This window comes from Nomascus leucogenys, chromosome 8, assembly GCF_006542625.1.
Source record: "Nomascus leucogenys isolate Asia chromosome 8, Asia_NLE_v1, whole genome shotgun sequence".
Taxonomy (NCBI): domain Eukaryota; kingdom Metazoa; phylum Chordata; class Mammalia; order Primates; family Hylobatidae; genus Nomascus; species Nomascus leucogenys.
Genome location: NC_044388.1, coordinates 90660178 through 90680754, shown reverse-complemented (window position 1 = coordinate 90680754; position 20577 = coordinate 90660178). Strand labels below are relative to the sequence as shown.

The following is a 20577-nucleotide window of genomic DNA, read 5'->3' as shown; positions in this document are numbered from 1 at the left end:
CTGAATGACCCCACAGCTGTGCTGAATTCCTTTGCTTTCTTCTGTTTCTATTGTATCCAGTGACCTCTCTATGCATCAGATGACAGCATTGATTGAGAACATGTTAATCCAATGTGGCTTCCCCAAATATGAATAGTACTTGGTTGTCCTAAGGAATGGAAAGAGTGCCCCATAAGGTGAGAGATTTTGTCAGGACTCCAATACAAAGTGATTCCCTCTTTTCTGAAAAATAAATAGGGAAGAAAATGTCACTTTATTTTTGCATATGTTATTAATAACTACGCTTTCTTAAAGTGCTTACTACATCTAGATACCGTGTTAAATGTTTACCTGATTTCATTTAATACTTAAAAATGCATACAGGACATATAATTATTATTATTCCTGGCCAGGCGAAGGCCACACCTATAATCCCAGCACTTTGGGAGGTCAGGGCAGGGGGCGGGGGGAGGGGATCACTTGAAGTCAGGAGTTCGAGACCAGCCTGGCCAACATGGTGAAACCCTGTCTCTACTAAAAATACAAAAATTAGCCGGATGTGATGGTGCATGCCTGTAGCCCCAGCTATTTGGGAGGCTGAGGCATGAGAATCGCTTGAACCCGGGAAGCGGAGGCTGCAGTGAGCCAAGATTGCACCACTGTACTCCAGCCTGGGTGACAGAGTGAGATTCTGTCTCAAAAAAGAAAAAAAATTATTATTATTCCCATATTGCAGAGGGAGAACCTGAGCGTGAAGTCCCTTTGTCTAAGGTTACTACCCAGTGGGCGGACGGAGACAGAATGGCACCCAGATCTACAGCGTCCAGTGTTGTACTGCCCCCTTCTGGCCATCCTCTAGGTGCTTCCCGAGGTCCCAGGACTTGTGCCCCAGTAAACAGTCTGGTGGACAGCATGGCATCGTGGTCAGCAGAACTTCTCCCTCCTCCTCGCTGTTGTGGTACAGTCCAAACCCCCCAGCCCCAACATTCCCCGGTTCCCCAGCTCTGTGACATCACAGACAGCCTTCTGTCCACTCTGCCAGCTGCAGGTGAGTGGGGCTCACAGTTTAGACCAAAGGGCGGGAGGTGATAGCTTTTCTGTACTAAAAGGCACAATGTCCCCACCACTCCTGGACGCCTATTCATTTTGCACCAAGAAGCAATCCCCATCCTTCATTTGCTCTAACCTCACTGTTTCTCTCTCTCTCTGGGTCCCAGTCTCCGCCTGTGCTGAATGACCTCCCCCAACCCCGCCCGCGGCGCCAGAAGCCCTCCTGTTTGACCTCGTTGATCTTTCTTCTGATCAAAGTGCAATGGAGTCACTAGAGACCTGAAGTTCATACCCACTGGGGACACCCCAAGGGCCCTCTTCTTTGGTTTCTGCTTCCCTCTAGAGGGGGTCACTGGTAGTGCAAGAAGTGCCACACATCCCCTAGGCATCTCCCCTACATATTCATCAGCATCAGAACCTTCATTTGTATTTATTAAGCCTTTACGACACACCAGAAAGCTGTGCTAAGCACTTTCCATCATTATTTAATCCTCAGAACTACCTTCTATTGTAGATACTATTATTCTCATCCCCATTTTACAGGTCAGAAAACAGAGATTCAAAGAGGTGATAAATTCTTCTAAATTTCCTAGCTAACAGTAGATCTCCAAGAATTATACCCCCAGAGAATGTGCTTGTAACTGATACACTGCTCTCCCTAAGAGCCTTTTCATTGCTGAAAAGGGTTCAAAATCTCAAAGCTCTCTGCTGTCAACACTCAGAGGAGCAAGCCGTTCTACCACCCTCTTTCTTGCAAAATTGTCTGGTAAAGATGTGGAGAGAGCATTAGCACGGGGTGTCAACAAACCTACGCTTCAAATCCCTGCTGATAATATGGATGATCTCCACGGTTTATTTTTAATTGAAAAAAATCAAGGTGCAAAACATGGTGTATAGTAAGCTATCATTTGTATTAAAAAGAGAGAAAGAGAATTTGAATAACTACATTTTCTTGTATATCCATAAGCTGCTTTGGTGGAAGATGCCTCCATTTGCTACATGAAACAAAAACTGAATTTATTTCTGGTTAAACAAGGGAGAACTGTGCTTGTATGGCAAAGTCTCTGAACAAAGCTCATGGCTGATGCATAAGGGGCTTTGGGAGGTGTTGAGTTCATGGACTGCTGGTGTTTCAGAGGCAGCAGTGTTTAGGAATGGTAGACCTTTAGCTATGAAATGTACCTACGGGCATGTGTCTGTTAGAATGGTTACCAAGGGAGTTTCATTAACAGATTAAATGGGTGTCACACAGGTTCTGGGGATTCGTTGTTACCGTGGTTACAGGGCAATCCATCGTTACCTAGGAATGTGGGAGCTTCTCTTTTTATTCTCATTATCTGCCTTCTGGTATCCCTCAACTAAAGCTGCAGGAAAGACCCTCCAAGATTGTCCAGATTTTCACCACTGTCGTTGGCTTTTCTTGAAAATACAGTTCCATTTTTCCATGTACAGAGATCTGGTTTTCATTTTGAGTATCAGTCTGCCTCATTTCTTCTCATTTTTGTCTTTGAATCATTTGTTTCACCATTTGTCAAACCAGAGGCTACACAAAAGCATTCAGCTCTCTGGACAACAGAACCCGAATGATGCAAGACAATGATAATTAAGGCCAGGCACAGTGGCTCATGCCTATAATCCCAGCACTTTGGGAGGCCAAGGCTGGCAGATCACCTGAGGTCAGGAGTTCGAGACCAGCCTGACCCAACATGGAGAAACCCCATCTCTACTAAAAACACAAAATTAGCCAGGTGTGGTGGTGCATGCCTGTAATCCCAGCTACCCAGGAGGCTGAGGCAGGAGAATCACTTGAACCCAGGAGGCGGAGGTTGCAGTGAACCGAGATCGCACCATTGCACTCCAACCCTGGCAACAAGAGCAAAACTCCATCTCAAAAAAAAAAAGGGACAATGATAATTAAAAGTATTTTCAAAAAGATCTGAAAGCCTGGCATAACCATCCACCTTAGATAGCCAGGCTGCTTTTTCTTTGGGCTTAGCTATAGATTAACCTCATCTGTGATATTAATCCAGGCACAACAGGGAGTGTTAGCAATGGTGCAGACTCCCCTAGTTAGCTAAAATAAAACCCGAAGGTTTCTGTGATCCATAATTACTCGAGCTAAGGGGTTTAAATTGGTCAGGTGTACCCTAGGATGTGGGCTATATGATTTGCTGTGTCAGTCAAGGTGAGGGAAAAAAAGGCACTTTAAATTGTTCAACTCAGAATCCTCAGAAGTCTGTTTCATCTACCAGTAGTTAAACCCCCGAGAAAGGTTTCAGCCCTTCAGACTCTGTGTAAGAAGACATTGTCCACCGTGGGTGCTGTAGAATCATGCACTGGAATGGTCTGAGTATTCATCATGCAGAACAATTAGTCTTAATTATAGTTGGAATAGAAGAGTCTGATCTCCACATAAGAAACAAACCATATCAACAAGCAAGCAGTATAGCTGTTCATCTATATTTATAGACAATGCCCCTTGGGAGTTTAGAGGCCAAATAGGAAAGTGTTAAGTGCAAAGGTCTCCTCAGAAAGACTCAGCAGGCAGATATGGACAGCCGTCCTTCTGACATGGAACATTAGTTCTTCTAATGGCCTTTCTGCATACAGTAAGTGCAAGTGTTCTCCACAGACTCCAAATTCTTAAAGAACAGAGGAGATTTGGGTCCTGTCTTTATTTTAGGGGCCAGTTGTTTTATCTAGTAGGCCATAAGATTATCTTGATTTCTAGTTAACATTTTAGGACTCTTGGAAAATGATCAAGATATCTACACTAATGGAATTTCCCATTCCAATTGATTTTTTCTAAATCCTCTATTTTAGATATAAGCTTTAGCATAAAGAAAGGGCTCCTTTTATTTATACTCTTTGTTTGCCCCAGAATGTCCTTTGAAAGTGTCCTGAAGTCTATTAAGTCACCTACTGATTCATCATTTTGTTTGTTATTCTTGAATCTTTGCCCTATCTACCCTTAAGAGAAAATCTTTTGAAATAGTTTCATGTGGCATACTTCCTATTTTTCTTACCCTCTCAAGTCCATTTTTTAAAATATTATGCATAGATAGGTTATTTGAATCTTCTGACATTTTTCATCCTGCTACTCTTAAGCATTTTCCCCACGGTTGAAGGTCAACATTTTTTTTTTTTTTTTTGAGTCAGGATCTCCTGTTGCCTGGGCTGGAGTGCAGTGGCATGATTATAGCTCACTGAAACCTTGATTTCTCAGGTTCAAGCAATACTCTCTCCTCAGCCTCTGAGTAACTGGAACTGCAGGTGCACACCACCATGCCCAGCTAAATTTTGATTTTTAGTAGAGATGAGGTATGTTGTCCAGGCTGGTCTCAAACTCCAAAACTCAAGCAATCTTCCTGTCTCAGCCTCCCAAAGTGCTGGGATTACAGGTGTGAGCCACTGTGCCTGGCCTGAAGGTCAACAATGAAATGAACGAATTGGTACAAATATGATAGTTCGAGACAATAAGTAATGAACAGAATCCTGAATTACACAGGACATACAAAACAAACTTTCTTTTGTTCTGAAATTTGGGAAGATTCTAGTTTTACCCAGCTCAACTCTTACTCAGAGTTTAAATTCGGCCTCTCTTAATCTACCTTCAGTGCAGAAGTTTTAGGTGGGTATTGTGCAATGTGATTGTTCTTTTCTAGAAAAATGCTCCCTGAAAAAGTTTATATGGGCAGCCAGGGAAAGGAATAAGAGGCGTATACATGGGTGGTAAAGATCAAGTTGGGTGGAGACAGAAAGAGAGAAGCAAAGAAAATAGGTGTCAGAAAGTTTGAGTAAGAGTAAGGTCTTTTTTATCTTTTTCTTCCTGAGGCCAGAGCATTCCAGACAAAGAAGCCTTCTATTTATGTTTGGCATTTTTGTCTTCTCTCTTCTCTAGAGCTCCTCTTAAATCTGATTTTTGACATCAAAACTTTGTCATCATGGCTACAGTAATCCTAAGTCATCTAGTGAACTTTTGCCATTTATTAAGACAAATACATGAGAGTACCTATAGTGAGAGTATATATAAGGAGTTTTTCCAGGAAGAGGCAACAACCTTAATGCAGATGAGACCACGACAAGCAGGAAAGAGTACACTACAATTGATAAACAGTTTCTACTTGTGCAGTGTCTTGAATTTCTTGGCCAAGCAGAGCCTAAAATAGGCCATATGATCAAAAACCTGAAAATTACTGACTCCCAAATATAAGCTAAAAAAAAAAAAAGTGACCTTCTTTTATGATTGACCAAGACAGAACACATGCTGACAAAGGTTTAGAGGGACCCAAGTCCAAGTTTTAGCAATTTCTTCTAGACAAATCAATTACCACTCCAAAAAAACTCCAACCACTCAAGGCTGACTCATGGTGGGGGCTTGTCAGAGCTATGCTTCCATTCCTTTCTTATGAAGTGCTTCCTTCTACATTCAACATATACAAGGCAGTCTGGAACAAAGACAAACCCTGTGAGGCAAGCATTTTTACAAGTGGATGAAGACAACTGAATCTAAAGCAAGTAGCAGAATAAGAAGAAGATTAATGGCAAGGATATTTGCTAAATGGTGCATCTCCAAAACAAAAGATCTAACTGCCTATATAAATTTCTATTTCTTTATAAATTATAGGAAAATGAAATAAATCCACTAAAGAGAGCTCAGTGAAATACATCAGAGCTCAAATCATGTTAAAAAAAAAAAAAATCCCATGACACTGACACTAGGTCTAGGGAAAAACAAAAAAGCAAACAAACAAACAAAAAAAACACCTCACCTGGCAGCAGATCCAAAAGACTATTGGAGATTGGAGCTAAATGGACCTAGTGAGTGCCCCCACTTTGACCAAAAAATCCACACAATGGGGACATCTGTATGTGTCTAGCCTGCATCGTATCTAACCACAAGGAACAGCTTATGTGCAGAAAGTTAAAAATCAGTTAGTGGAAGGGAGAAAGGAGATCTGTTGGGCATGGTTTTCTTTCCAAAAGTCAGAGAAGGTTCATGTGTTTATTCAACAAATATGTATAAAGTACCTATTCTGTGCCCATCCCTGGGCTGAGTGCTGAGGATACAAAAGTGAATAAAGGCTGGGCACGGTGGCTCACACCTGGAATCCCAGCACTTTGGGAGGCCGAGACGGGCAGATCACGAGGTCAGGAGATCGAGACCATCCTGGCTAACACGGTGAAACCCCGTCTCTACTAAAAATACAAAAAATTAGCCAGGCGTGGTAGTGGGCACCTGTAGTCTCAGCTACTTGGGAGGCTGAGGCAGGAGAATGGCGTGAACCCGGGAGGCGGAGCTTGCAGTGAGCCAAGATTGTGCCACTGCACTCCAGCCTGGGCAACAGAGCGAGACTCCGTCTCAAAAAAAAAAAAAAGTGAATAAAATACTGTCCCTGCTTCCATGGACATTTGTCTATCTTGTGTCTTGTTCACTGCTATATCTCCAGCACCTAACAATACCTGGCACATGGCAAGTTTTCAGTAAATACATGTTAAATAAATGAAGAAAAAAAAAAGAAAAAAGCTTGGCTGGGCTCAGTGACTCAAGCCTATAAACCCAGCACTTTTGGAGGCTGAGGCAGGAGATCTCTTCAGCTGAGAAATTCGAGACGAGCCTGGGCAATATGGCAAAATCCCATCTCCAGCAAAACAAAAACAAAAAAACTATAATCGGGCATGGTAGTGCGAGCCTGTAGTCCAAGCTACTCAGGAGGCTGAGGCAGGGAAATCACTTGAGCCTGGGAGGTTGAGGCTGGAGTGAGCCCTGATGGTGCCACTACAGTCCAGCACAGGTGTCCGAGTGAGCCCCTGTCTCAAAAAATAAAAAAAAAAAAAGAAAAAGTAAAAGGAAAAAGCTCATGAACTAGTATCCAGACTGTCAACAATAGGCAGTTACAAGACAACGTTTCAACAAGTATTTATTGAGCATTTACCATGAGTTAGGCAGTCACTGTACAATAACAGGCTGTGTACAGGAAAACATGGCAGGCCAGCGTGGGAGTGCTGTGGGAGCACAAGGGAGGGACTCCTAACTTATCCCGTGCCTTCCTGTAGCCCCTGAGCTGAATCCAGGAGTTTGATGATTGAAGTGTTGAGGTGAACACATCCCAGGTAGAGGGAACAGGATGTGAACAGGATCCATTCAGTAAAAGGTGATTGGGGGACCTGCCTATACAGCATCTCTTATGGCTGTAGGGCAGTGAGTGCAACCCAGAGAAGATGAGGCTGAAGAGAATAACAGTGGGGATCACAAAAGGAGTTGGATCTGCCGTTGGTGGGGCAGAGGGTTGTTGGGGCAGAAGAGAGATAGGATTTACATGTCTACCAGATAACTCTAGGTTTAGGTGGAGGCAAACAAACCAGTGAGAAAGTTTAAGCAGTGGTCCAGGTGAGAAGTGATGGTAGCTGACACTACGGTGAAGGAAATGGCAAAGGATTGACTGGGCAGACAGACTGAAGAGATATTTGGAAAGTAAAGTTCAAAGACTGATGAACGCGAGCAGATGGCAGGAGGCTGGCAGGCTTCTGATTCTAGAGACAGAGTGAATAATAGGATCGTCCCACGAAATAGGGAACATGGGAAGAAGATAGATATGCTTTGCAGCGGACGGGGAAGAAAAATAGTCCCAACCAGTACACAGAGAGCAAAACTAAAATTGACTTATGAAACCATCAGAGGTAGCTTAGCACGTAAATGAGGTAAGCTGTTCTACAGCTTGTGATGTTCCTGGCACAAAAACTACCACCCACCTTTCTACTGTCCCCAGGGCCTGCAAATGCTTTTACTCAAGACAAGAATAAATGCTAGTTTATTCTACAAACACCCTCAATTTTTATTCTACAAACATTTATTGACTTCCCACACTGCACTAGGTACTGCTCTAGACACTGAGAATAGAGCAGTAAACCAAACAGCTAAAATCCATGACCTCATGTGACTTCTGATTTAGTGGGGAGAAGCAGACTTTAAACACGGTAATTTAGCAAATTATGTAGAGTGTTAGGAAATGAAGCTGGGCATGGTGACTCACACCTGTAATCCCAGCACTTTGGGAGGCCAACATGGGAGGATCACTTGATTTCAAGACCAGCATGGGCAATAGAGTGAGACCCCTTCTCTTAAAAAAAAAAAAATTAAGAATTTGCTGGGCATGGTGGCATGCACCTGTAGTCCCACCTACTCAGGAGGCTGAGGCAGGAGGAGCCCAGAAGTTCAAGGCTGCAATGAACCATGATTGTGCCACTGCACTTCAGCCTGGGCAATAGAATGAGACCCCTTCTCTTAAAAAAAAAAAATTAAGTATTTGCTGGGCATGGTGGCATGCACCTGTAGTCCCACCTACTCAGGAGGCTGAGGCAGGAGGAGCCCAGAAGTTCAAGGCTGCAGTGAACCATGATTGTGCCACTGCACTTCAGCCTGAGCATAGAGTTAGACCCTGTCAAGAAAGAGAGCGAGAGCAAGAGAAAGAGAAGGAGAGAAGGAAAGAAGGAAGGAAGGAAGGAAAGAAGGAAGGAAGGAAGGAAGGAGGGAGGGAGGGAGGGAGGGAGGGAGGGAGGGAAGGAAGGAAGGAAAAGAGAGAGAGAAAAAAGAAAGAAAGAAAAAAGAAAGAGAGAAAGAAAGGAAGAAAGAAAAAAAGAAAAGAAAAAGAAAGAAAGAAAGAAAGAGAAAGGAAGAGAAAGAAAGAAAGAAGAAAGAAAGAAAGAAGAAAGAAGAAAGAAGAAGAAAGAAAGAAAGAAAGAAAGAAAGAAAGAAAGAAAGAAAGAAAGAAAGAAAGAAAGAAAGAAAGAAAATGTTTGAAAAGTAAGCAAGGAAGAGATTAGGAAGTGCTGGGGTGCTGGGCAAGGGGGTATAATGTTAAATACAACAGAGAAAGTCTCACTAGAAAAGGCGACATTTAAGCAAAGACTTGAAGGTAATGACAGAATGTTGTTATCTAAGAGAACTGAATTCCAGGCAGAGAGTAAAATAAGCACAAATTGTTGAGTTGAGAGCTTGCTGTGTTTTTAAAACTCAGCAGGGGGGCAAATGGAATTGGGGAATTGAAGGAATTGAAGACAGAGTTGGTGATGAGGGTTGTGGGTGGACAGGAGGGAAGAAGGATGATTAGATTACAGAGTGTCTTAAGACCCAGGTGAGAACTTGGGTTTTTCTTCTGAGGAATATGTGAAACCATTGAACAATTTTGGAGAAAAGAAAGACTAAGAGAAAAAATCTTTTTGGCCAGGCACAGTGACTCACTCCTGTAATCCCAGCACCTTTTGAGGCCAATGTGGGAGGATCACTTGAGCCCAGGAGTTCAAGACCAGCCTGGCTACATAGGGAGACCCCATCTCTACAAAAAATACAAAAATTAGCCAGATGTGGTGGTGCACACCTGTAGTCCCAGCTACTGGGGAAGCTGAAGCAGGAGGATCACTGGAGCCCAGGAGTTTGAGGCTGCAGTGAGCTGTGATCACGCCACTGTACTCCAGCCTGGGTGACAGAGTAAAACTCTGTCTCAAAAAAAAAAAAAAAAATTTACATTTAACCCCACATATTTGCTATTTCTTACCCTATTCATCCCTTTCTGTAAATGTTAATTTCCAACTGGTATCATTTTCCTTCAATCTTTTAGCATTTTTAACAGCCTGGGTCTTCTAAAGACAAATTCTCTCTATTTTTGTTTATCTTACAATGTCTTCATTTTGCCTTAATTATTGAAGGATATTTTCATGGAATATGAAGTGAAAGGTTTACAGGTTCTTTTTTTCATCTTTATTTATTCCAGTTGTTTTAACAGCCTGTTCTTTAGTTTACTTTTTAGCCATTTGACTAAAATGTGCCTAGGTGTGAATTTTTTTTTTTTTTTTTTTTTTTTTTTTTTTTTGAAACAGAGTTTCACTCTTGTTGCCCAAGCTGGAGTGCAATGGCGCGATCTCGGCTCACCGCAACCTCTGCCTCCTGGGTTCAAGCGATTCTCCTGCCTCAGCCTCCCTAGTAGCTGGGATTACAGGCAGGTGCCACCACGCCCAGCTAGTTTTGTATTTTTAGTAGAGACGAGGTTTCTCCATGTTGGTCAGGCTTGTCTCGAACTCCCGACCTCAGGTGATCTGCCAGCCTCGGCCTCCCAAAGTGCTGGGATTACAGGCATGAGACACCACGCCCAGCTAGTTTTGTATTTTTAGTAGAGACGGGGTTTCTCCATGTTGGTCAGGCTGGTCTCGAACTCCCGACCTCAGGCGATCTGCCAGCCTCGGCCTCCCAAACTGCTGGGATTACAGGCAAGAGCCACCGCGCCCGGTCGTTGTGATTTTCTTTTTGTTTTTCATGTTTGGTGCTCACTGAGTACTTATGTTGATGCTTTCCATCAAATTTAGTAACTTTTCAGCCACTATTGCTTCAAATATGTTTTCTGCCCTTCGTCCTTCTAAGAGTCCAGTAACACGTGTATGTTTCACAGCTTGGTAGCATCCTGCAAGGTCAGTGGGGTACTCTTCATCTTATTTTTTTTTTTTTTTTTTTTTTTTTGAGACGGAGTCTTGCTTTGTCGCCCAGGCTGGAGTGCGGTGGCGCAATCTCGGCTCACTGCAAGCTCCGCCTCCCGGGTTCACGCCATTCTCCTGCCTCAGCCTCTCCGAGTAGCTGGGACTACAGGCACCCGCCACCACACCCGGCTAATTTTTTGTATTTTTTAGTAGAGACAGGGTTTCACTGTGGTCTCGATCTCCTGACCTCGTGATCCGCCTGCCTCGGCTTCCCAAAGTGCTGGGATTACAAGCGTGAGCCACCGCGCCCGGCCCTCTTCATCTTTTTAAAATCTTTTTTGCTTTCTCTGTTTCAGTTTGGATAATTTCTATTGACCTTTTTTGCAAGTTTACTGATCATTGCTTTTGCTTTGTCCAATCTGTTGTTAACCCTACCCAATACATATTTTCTTCAGATACTGGTTTTTATAAAACTAGAATTTCTATTTGATTCTGTTTGAGTTTCCATTTCTTCCTTCCATATTATATCTCTCCATCTACTATACTCATTTTTTCCTATCCTTGGAAGTTTTGAGCTGAAGGGTGACATGATACATTTTAACAGAACTACCCCAACTTTTGTATTAATTATGGAGGAAGTCCAGGGTAAGAGAAATAAGGAAACCAGTTAGGAGGCTATTGCAGTAATTCAGGCAAGAGATGATGGTGGCTCAGGCCAGGGTATGGCAGTAGAGAAAACGGGACTCAAGTGCCTATAATGAAGGCAAAACTCACAAAGCAAAGTGAATTAGGTATTGTGAGGGACGCCTAACAAATACCATGATAAGAATTTCCTTTTAAAGGGGGGTTTTGCCACAAGAAGGGGAGTGAGAACAGAATGTATCCAGAGATCTGAAAAACTTGATACACAAAGGAATCTGGGACTAAAGCAAGGCCTTATGATCCTGGACCTTCAAAACTAGAAAGATCCTGGAAGAGATCATCCAGCCTAACTTCTTATTACTGGTGAGAAGCCTGAGACACAGAAAGAAGCATGGACCTACCCAAAGCCCTCCAGCAAATTAGTGGCAAAACCAGAATTTAAACGTACAAGTCCATATGCTTCCTTTCCATAGGACCTGGACCAGCTGGGATCATTTGAAGCCAGTGAGCTACATAAAGAGAAGGGAGGGAAATGGAATGACCATTGGTTGAGTACTTATCATATACCTAGCATCTCAGGAGCTACTTTTCATTTATATGATTCTTTACTCCTGCAAAGTAGGCACTGCTATTCTCATTTTTCACGTGATAAAAGTAAGGTTCAAAAAGGGTAAAGAATCCACCTAAGAACATGCATCTGTTAATGGGGTAGGACACAGAGCTATCTGAAACCTGAGCACATTTACGTGCATGTCTGCATGAGGTGGGATTTTGCTGTCATCAGATCCTATCTGGAGTGTGAACACAGGTGAAGGACTAGCATTTTTCAGCCACAGTCTTATGTTTACTTAGGAAACAGCCCAGCCCATTGAATTGGACTTAAACTCAAGATTGGCTGATTCAACAAGGCACCCCTGCAGACAAAGCTGGCAGAGTAGAAGTTTCAACTCCTTTCCATGGGTAAGAAAACTTTGTACAGAATAGGAAAAAATGGACTAGGCATAAGGATCTGCTGGCCATGGGAAGCTACAGAAGATCTGGGAGAGGGGAGGAGTATTATACTAATACCTTGGGAAAGGCTGACCCAATGATACCCCCACCACAGTCAATTTCCAATAGGCATCTGGAATTCAGATTCCGGAACCCATGCCCCTCATTCCTTTGCCTCCAACAGCAGCCCACCAAAACCTGATCTCGAAGATCTTCTGTTTATGCTGCAGGGACTGTCAGGAGCCCTATGTCATCGATGACTCCAAGGTTCCCAGTCAAACCCAAGAGCACAAGCCATCAACCCAAAGTAGGTATCAGATAAGGACACTCTGCATGGCCTCTCTAAACCTCACTTTGCTCACTCTCTGCCTGCTGGGATACTCCCAAACTGCCTTCATCTTTTGAGTGATAATTTCAATTTAAAATGAGGTGGGTGTTGGATGGCTAAGTACTCAAACCAATAAACAAGAGAGCTTAAACTCTTGTTCTTAAAGTGTAGTCTACGGGCCAGCAATATTGACATCACTTGGGAGCTTGTTAGAAATGCATTTTCAGACCCCGGTCCAGAACTACTGAATCAGAACTGGCACTTTAACAGGATCTCCAGGTAAATTTGAATGTACATGATAGTTTGAGAAGCACTGGATTAAAGACTATAAAAATAGTGGTTAAGATCCCTGTTTTGGGAGCGATACATGCTAGTTCAAATCTCAGCTCTGCCACAGAAGTTGGGCAAGTCTCTTGACCTCCCTGAGTCTCACTGTCCTTGCCTGTAAAACAGGGATATTCACAATACATTATTATTTTTCAGGATCATTGGGAGAGTAAAATGAGGCAATATAAATAAGCATCTAGCTCAGGGTCTGGCACAGTGTAGGCACTCAACATAAACAATATATAGGTGTTGATCAGGATAGAGTCTGTTCTGCTGCTAAAACAAATAAGCCTTGAAATCTCAATGGTTTACAAAATAAAAATTTATTTCTTGCTTGCACCAAGTCTAGTACAAACCAGCCACCCCTGCTTTTAATCTTTAGCCAGGGCCTCTGGAATATGAGACTTCCTAGGCTACCATGTCAAGGGAAGAGAGAGAGACAGAGAAGTCACCCTGGCCTTCAGTTTGTAATGAAAACCTTCCTGAAGATCCACGAAAAGAGATCAAGCAGAGAAGATCAGGGATCAAAATCAACAATTTCAGACAGAAAAAAAAAGAAGCATTATTGTCAAAATCAGCCAAAGTTAGGACTCACACAGGTGGGAGGGGGTGAGCACAGATGGCCAGGAACCTGGCAGAGTCCCACTGAGAGACAGGATAGTACAATGATGTATTTTGACAGAAATCCACATGTGAGGGCCTTTAAAATACTTTCCCTGGAAGTAGAGTCACAATAAAAATCAGGAACCTTAAAAATATCAATGCCTTTTCCCAAGACAAGAATGATGATAATTACTGAAACCCTATAATATGCAAAGCGCTGTCTAAGCACTGGGGACCCAGCTGTGATCAGATAAATCCCTTACTGTTTCAGAGTGTATATTTCACATTTTAACAGTAAAATGATATTATTTAATCCCCACAATAACTCTAAGAAGCGGACATTAGTACTCAAATTGAGCATACCATTTTGCAGATATCAATGAAGAGGCAGGTGAGGGTTAAGCAATTAGTTAAGGCATGCAGCTAATAAATGACAGAGCTGCCTATCACAGAACACAGCTCAGACTATTGGCAAATTTCTTTGTTGTTCTTCTAGAAACCTAGAAGTATATAAAGACTAAGTCTTATATACAATAATGTTCATCACAACAGTATTTATGGTAGCAAAATCTGGGCCGGGCACAGTGGCTCACACCTATAATCCCAGCACTTGGGGAGGCAGGAGGATCACTTGAGCCCAGGAGTTCAAGACCAGCCTGGGCAACATGGGAAGATCCCACCTCTACAAATAATACAAAATTAGCCAGACTGGGCATGGTGGCTCATGTCTATAATCCCAGCACTTTGGGAGGCCAAGGCAGGTGGATCACCTGAGGTCGGGAGTTTGAGACCAGCCTGACCAACATGGAGAAACCCCATCTCTACTAAAAATACAATACTAGCTGGGCATGGTGGCACATGTCTGTAATCCCAGCTATTCGGGAGGCTGAGGCAGGAGAATCACTTGAACCCGGGAGGTGGAGGTTGCGGTGAGCCAAGATCGTGCCATTGCACTCCAGCCTGAGCAACAAGAGCGAAACTCCATCTCAAAAAAAAAAAAAAAAAATTAGCTAGGCATGGTGGCGCACACCTGTAATTTCAGCTACTCAGAAGGCTGAGGTGGGAGGATCACTTGAGCCCAGGAGGTCGAGGCTGCAGTAAGTCATGATTGCACCACTGCACTCCAGCCTAGGTACCAGAGTGAGACTCTCTCAAATAAATAAATAAATAAATAATAAAAAATCCAACATTAGAACTTTGGTTAAATAAATCTTACATTATTCAAAAACTAGAATATTGTACAACCATTTTTTAAATTTAGTGACATGTGAAAAATATTTATGCCATAATGTATACGAATAAAGTCAAATGCAGGGCTGGGTGAGGTGGCTCACAACTGTGATACTAGCACTTTGGGAGGCTGAGGCCAAAGGATTACTTGAGGCCAGGGGTTCGAGACCAGCCTGTCAACATAGTGAGACTCCTGCTCTCTACAAAAAAAAAAATTTTTAAATTAGCTGGGCGCAGTGACACATGCCTGTAGTCCTAGCTACTCTGGAGGCTGAGGCAGGAGGATTGCTTGAGCCTAGGAGTTCGAGGGTACAGTGAGCTATGATCACACCACACCAGCCTGGGCAACAGAGCAGATCCCTGTCTCAAAAAATAAATAAATAAGTAAAATTCATCCATAATACTTAGGATATGGTGGACTATGTAAAATATGCATAGGAAAAGACCGAAACTGTGATAATAACTTGGGGAAGACGTATTTGGGGGCACTTTTTCCTCCTTTATACTATTCAATATTTCCTAACTTTTCTATAAAGCATATGCATTACATTTATAAATGGAAAAAAGTTAATGTTTTAAAAGGAATACATACTTTGCCCTGAATTGATCATTACACATTCTATGCATGTAACAAAATTTCATACGTAGCCCATAAATACGTACAAATACAATGTATTATTTTTAAATACACACTTGGAATCCAGCACCTGCTTGTGAGGGAAGCCCTCAGAGGACAGGAGGTGGTAGTTTCAGGTACACCCCCACCCCATAATAACTCCCACTTGCCTGTGTGCGCTGCTTCAGAGCTTGCAAAACACCTTCACTTCCGTGATCTCACCTAAACCTCCCCCACGTGACCCTGTGGAATTCTCATTGCCAGATTTGCAGCTTCAGAAGGATGAGCTTGACAGACAAAATCCCAAGCGCATTAACGGAGTCTCCCATTTGCCTTCGAGAACGCCCCTGATCCAGCCAAAAAAGAGCACTTCCTCCAGCAGCAGTGAGTTTGAGGGTGAGTCCCAAATTGGGGTCCTAACACTGACCAGAAACCCCCAGACAGGGAACCTGGTCCTGATAACCAGACCCCATTGATACTTCAGCTAAGCGAGATGGGGAGATGGAATTGCTCCCATCAAGCAGCCCCAGTCATATTCCAGAGCACACTGGGGAGACCCTAGAGTCTAAGACCTGACTCCACTATCTTCCCAGCTAGGAAGTGCATGAGGAGGAGCAGGTCTTGGGGGAAAGGGCACACATATCCATGCTTTCCTTTCAAGGCTTTGTGGCATCATCTTTTTTTTTTTTTTTTTTTTTTTTTTTTTTCAGATGGAGTCTCCCTCTGCTGTCCAGGCTTGAGTGCAGTGGTGCAATCTCCAAACTCAGCTCACTGCAACTTCTGCCTCCCAGGTTCAAGTGATTCTCCTGTCTCAGCTTCCTGAGTAGCTGAGATTACAGGCACCCACCAACATGCCTGGCTAATTTTTGTATTCTTAGTAGAGAAAGGGTTTCACCATGTTGGCCAGGCTGGTCTCGAACTCCTGACCTCAAGTGATCCACCTACCTTGGCCTCCCAAAGTGCTGGGATTACAGGTGTAACTACCACACCTGGTGGCATCATCTTACACGTGTATTTTTCATATGCTTACTTGATGTCTACTTTGGCCACTAGAGAGTAAGTGCCAGGAGGGCAGGGGCCCACATCAGTTTTGTTCCCTGTTATGCCCCCAGATCCAGCCAGGTGCATGGCAAGTAAACAATGCCAGAAAACACTTGTGGATTGAGTGTAGTTCAACTGGGGGTGAAATGCCTCTGGGTCACAGAAGAACAGTTGCCCAATCCCGGGACAGTGGCACAGCCCAGGAAGAAGAAATGCAGCCACATTGCTGGGCACCAGTTCTATGGCCAGGTGGTCTCACATAACTCACAACCACCCCAGGAGTCCTGTTGAGAACTAAGGATTATCGAACCCAGTCATTTTGAATTCTCCTAACAACTAAACCCCCTTGAAAACAACATTCCACAGAGTCCAATTTCTATAAAAGATCAAAGAGGAACAGCTCTGCTTGAATCAAGCTTGAGAAGGTAGGAACCCCACTAGCTCACCCACTCCTTCCTTCTGCCCTTCCCACCCCCCATAGGGGTGAGGCTCACAGAGGGAGAGGGACTTCCCACAAGTGCACTAGGGAATGACTTAAGTGTCAGAGCCAGGATGGGCCCAAGTCTCCTACCTTCCATGTGACTGTGCTTTGCAAGACAGCCTACTGTCACTGAAGCCACCAACGTAGCACAACGCAAAACACACTGCAAGAAACTCCTCCTATCACAAAAGACTTCCGAGTCCTAGGCTAGGGTCTGCCTTGGGTCCGTTGGAATTCAAGAATCTGAGGAATGATCAGCAAACGATACAAACAACCAAGCCCAGTTCAAAGGCCTTCACCCAGCATAATTTTTTCCTTTCTTCTTTCAGATCTGAATGCATATGCTTCCCAAAGAAATTTTTACAAGAGAAACTTAAACCGCTACTGCCAGGAGCGCTGGCCATTCCAGCCATGCCTCATTGGGAGGCCCTGAGCATTCTAGCCGGCGGCTGCACAGCTGCTGGGGTGTCTCCATGAGGAAGAGGGGTGGTGGACAGGAGTCATGAAGACTAATTCGGAAACTCCCCTGAAGGAGGAGAAGACGTCTGAGCCATCCTTGTGCCACCAAGCAAGAGTCACTCCAGCTCCTAAAAAAGCCACCATGGGAAGAGCTGCCTCCAATTAAAGTTCGTGATTGTACCAGAGGATGTGTCCTCTTTTCCTTTCCCCCTTAACAAATAATGTCTTATTATTTTTAAATATATTGTCACATCTAACTAAGCTTAAAAAATGTAGCCTATTGGCCGGGCGCAGTGGCTCACGCCTGTAATCCCAACACTTTGGGAGACTGAGGCAGGTGGATCACATGAGGTCAGAAGTTCAAGACCAGCCTGGCCAACATGGTGAAACCCCATCTCTACTAAAAATAAAAAAATCAGCCAGGTGTGGTGGCGTGCTCCTGTAATCTCAGCTACTAGGGAGGCTGAGGCAGGAGAATCACTTGAACCCAGGAGGCAGAGGTTGCAATGAGCTGAGATCATGCCACTGCACTCCAGCCTGGGTAACACAGCGAGACTCTGTGAAAGAAAGAAAGGAAGGGAAGGGGGAAGGGGGAAGGGGGAAGGGAAGAAAGAAAAAAGAGAGAGAGAGAGGAAGGAGAAAACAAATTAGCTTTTTGGATACCTTCTGAAATAATTCCAAATTTACAGAAATGTCACAAGAATAATACAGAGAACTCCCATTTACCTTTTACCCAGAGTCACCAATTGTTTAATTTACATTTTCCCCATTGGCACCATTTTAGCTCACTGCAACCTCCGCCTCCTGAGTTCAAGTGATTGAACTCAGGAGTTCAATCCTGCCTCAGCCTCCCAAGTAGCTGGGATTACAAGTGCCCGCCACCATGCCTGGCTAATTTTTGTATTTTTAGTAGAGATGGGGTTTCACCATGTTGGCCAGGCTGGTCTCGAACTCCTGACCTCAGGTGATCTGCCATCCTCAACCTCCTAAAGTGCAGGATTACAGGCGTGAGCCACTGTGCCAGGCCAAGGTATATCTTTATTAACAGCATGAGAACAGATTAATACGGTGTACCTTTAGGGTTAATTTTTCAGCATGGACTTTTGAGCCAAATGGAAAAGATATATACAGTTTTGTTAGATGCTTCCAAGTTCTCTTCTGTAAGAGTATATAATATCTGAGATACCTGTTTCCTCATGCCCTCAGCAACTGTTTAGCCTCTCCCAATCCTACAGGTGAGAAATGGTATCTCATTTTGGTTTTAACTTGCATTTCCCTTACCATGAGTGAAGACTAACATCTATTTATATGTTTAAGGGTCATTTTTATGTGATTTTATTAATTATCTGTTTATGTCTTCCACTCTTTTTTCTTTTTCCCGTTAATTTTTTGAGTGCTGTTTATATACTAGAAATACTAGCTCCTCAAAGTCAAATTTATTAATGTTTCATTGAATCTGGACTTTGGGTTGTCGTTAGAAAGCCTTTCCCTACATCCAGTTTATAGAGGAATTCACCCACACTTCTTCGTTTGCTTGTATGGCATTATACATTAGAAGTATAACCTGTTCCATTCGGCATTTATTATTATGTATTTAGGGAGTATGGATCTAACTTTACACTTTCTCCAAATGATTATATAGTCATTTCAGCATATTTATTAAGGAGAATATCTTTGGTCCAATCATCCATCTGAGATGACACCTTTATTATCATATACTAAATTTTCATATATATTTGTGTCTCTTTCTGAACTTTCTATTCTACTCCACTGGGGAGTCTGCCTGTTTTATTCTTTCTTGTTTTCTCATGTAAATGTTAGGATCAATTTGTCTAGCTTCAGAAAAAATCTTGATGTTATTTTCATCACGCTTGTGCTAAATTTACAAATTAGGGAAAATTATAAATCAGGAAGAACTGACACATCTATAACATTGATTCTTCCTAGCCACCAACCAATGGCTTTTCATTTGTTCAAACCTACTTTGTTGGCTATCAGGACTATTTTCAAGTGTTCTTTATATTAATTTTGCAAATTTCTTATTAACTTTACTCCTAAGTATTTTATCTTTTGTTGCTATTGTAAATGAAGTTTTCTCTCTCACTATTGTTGTAGTTAGTTATTGCTTGCATATAATAACACTATTGAGTTCAGTGTGCTAATTGTACGCCTTGCTTCCCTCTGAATTCTTTCACTGTTTGAGCAGTTTTGTTTTTGCTTTCCTATGGTTTACCAGTAATACTATTATGTAATCTGCAGGTAGAAATACTTTAATTTCTTCTTCTTCTAATTTTTATGTCTCTGATTTACCTTTTCTGATTGCAATGGTTAATGCCACCGCTACAATGTTAAACTTAGTAGATATCTGTGCTTCGTTCCTGATTTTAAATAGCTCCAGTATTTGCAAGTTAAGGAAGAAGCTGGGTTTAGGACAAAGGCATAGAGGTAGAAATAAAGAGAGAGAGAGAGAGAAAGTGCCATTTTATCATATTAATATAATATCCATCAATTCCCTCTTTTTTCTTTTTTCAGCATCTATAAGAAAAAAATCACAGTTTCTTTACTCATATCTAATCAAACTTCCATTCCACAGATAAATTTCACCTGACCATGATTTATTATCTTCATACTATGAGGTTGGATTCTGTTCACTAATATTTTACTGAGAATTTTTGTATCCGTATTGGTAGGTGACATTGCCTTGTAATTTTCTTTTTGTATTATCTCTATCACATGTGGTTATCAATATACACTTGCTTCACGAAAAGAATTTGGAAGTTTTATTTTATATGCTCTAGAACAATTTATGTAGTACTGTAACTGGTCTTTAAAAGCTTGGTGAAACTCTCCTTGTGAAACCGTCTGGACCTGTTGCCTATTTGGGGGAGGGTAGTTGCTTAATAAATTTCCTCTACAGAAATTGATAGTTTCTATCTTTAATGCAATCAATTTAATAAACTGTATTTTCCCAGAAAACTATCTACTTCATAGATTTTCAAACTTTTTTACATAAAAGTATATTATGGACTCTCAACATTTTTAAAATTTCTTTTGTTTCAACAATTATTTCCCCCTTATTCTTTCTAATTTTATGTATTTGTGCCTTCTCCTTTTTTTCCTGATTAAGCTACATAGTATTTCTATTTTGTTAATTTTTTTCAAAAAAAGATTTTGATTAATTAGATCTGCTTTTTAATACTCTAGTAAATTCTGCTTTCAATCTGATACATCCTTTTCATTACTTTGTTGTTCTTTTTCCAGCTTTTAGAATTGGGAAATTATTTCATTCTTTTATTTTCTTGATACAAGTGTTTAAACACCGTGGTAGACAGAATATGACCCCACTGCAAAAGATTAAAGTTG

General features: G+C 42.3%; 1 protein-coding gene across 3 annotated transcripts; it reads left to right on the top strand.

The window, feature by feature from the left end:
* Positions 1-869: 869 nt before the first annotated feature.
* TEX48 (testis expressed 48) lies at positions 870-17399 on the top strand. 3 transcript variants are annotated; one of them, XM_030817700.1, is made up of 5 exons: positions 870-1027; positions 11992-12099; positions 12317-12436; positions 15498-15629; positions 17085-17399. In XM_030817700.1, the coding sequence occupies exons 2-5, from the start codon at positions 12096-12098 to the stop codon at positions 17186-17188; spliced, it is 360 nt and encodes a 119-aa protein (XP_030673560.1). In that variant the 5' UTR covers positions 870-1027; positions 11992-12095; the 3' UTR covers positions 17189-17399. The 3 variants fall into 3 exon arrangements, with proteins under 3 accessions (XP_030673560.1, XP_003264094.2, XP_030673559.1); XM_003264046.3 differs by having other exon boundaries at positions 12314-12436; XM_030817699.1 differs by lacking the exons at positions 11992-12099; positions 12317-12436 and having other exon boundaries at positions 876-1027.
* The last annotated feature ends 3178 nt before the right edge of the window (positions 17400-20577 follow it).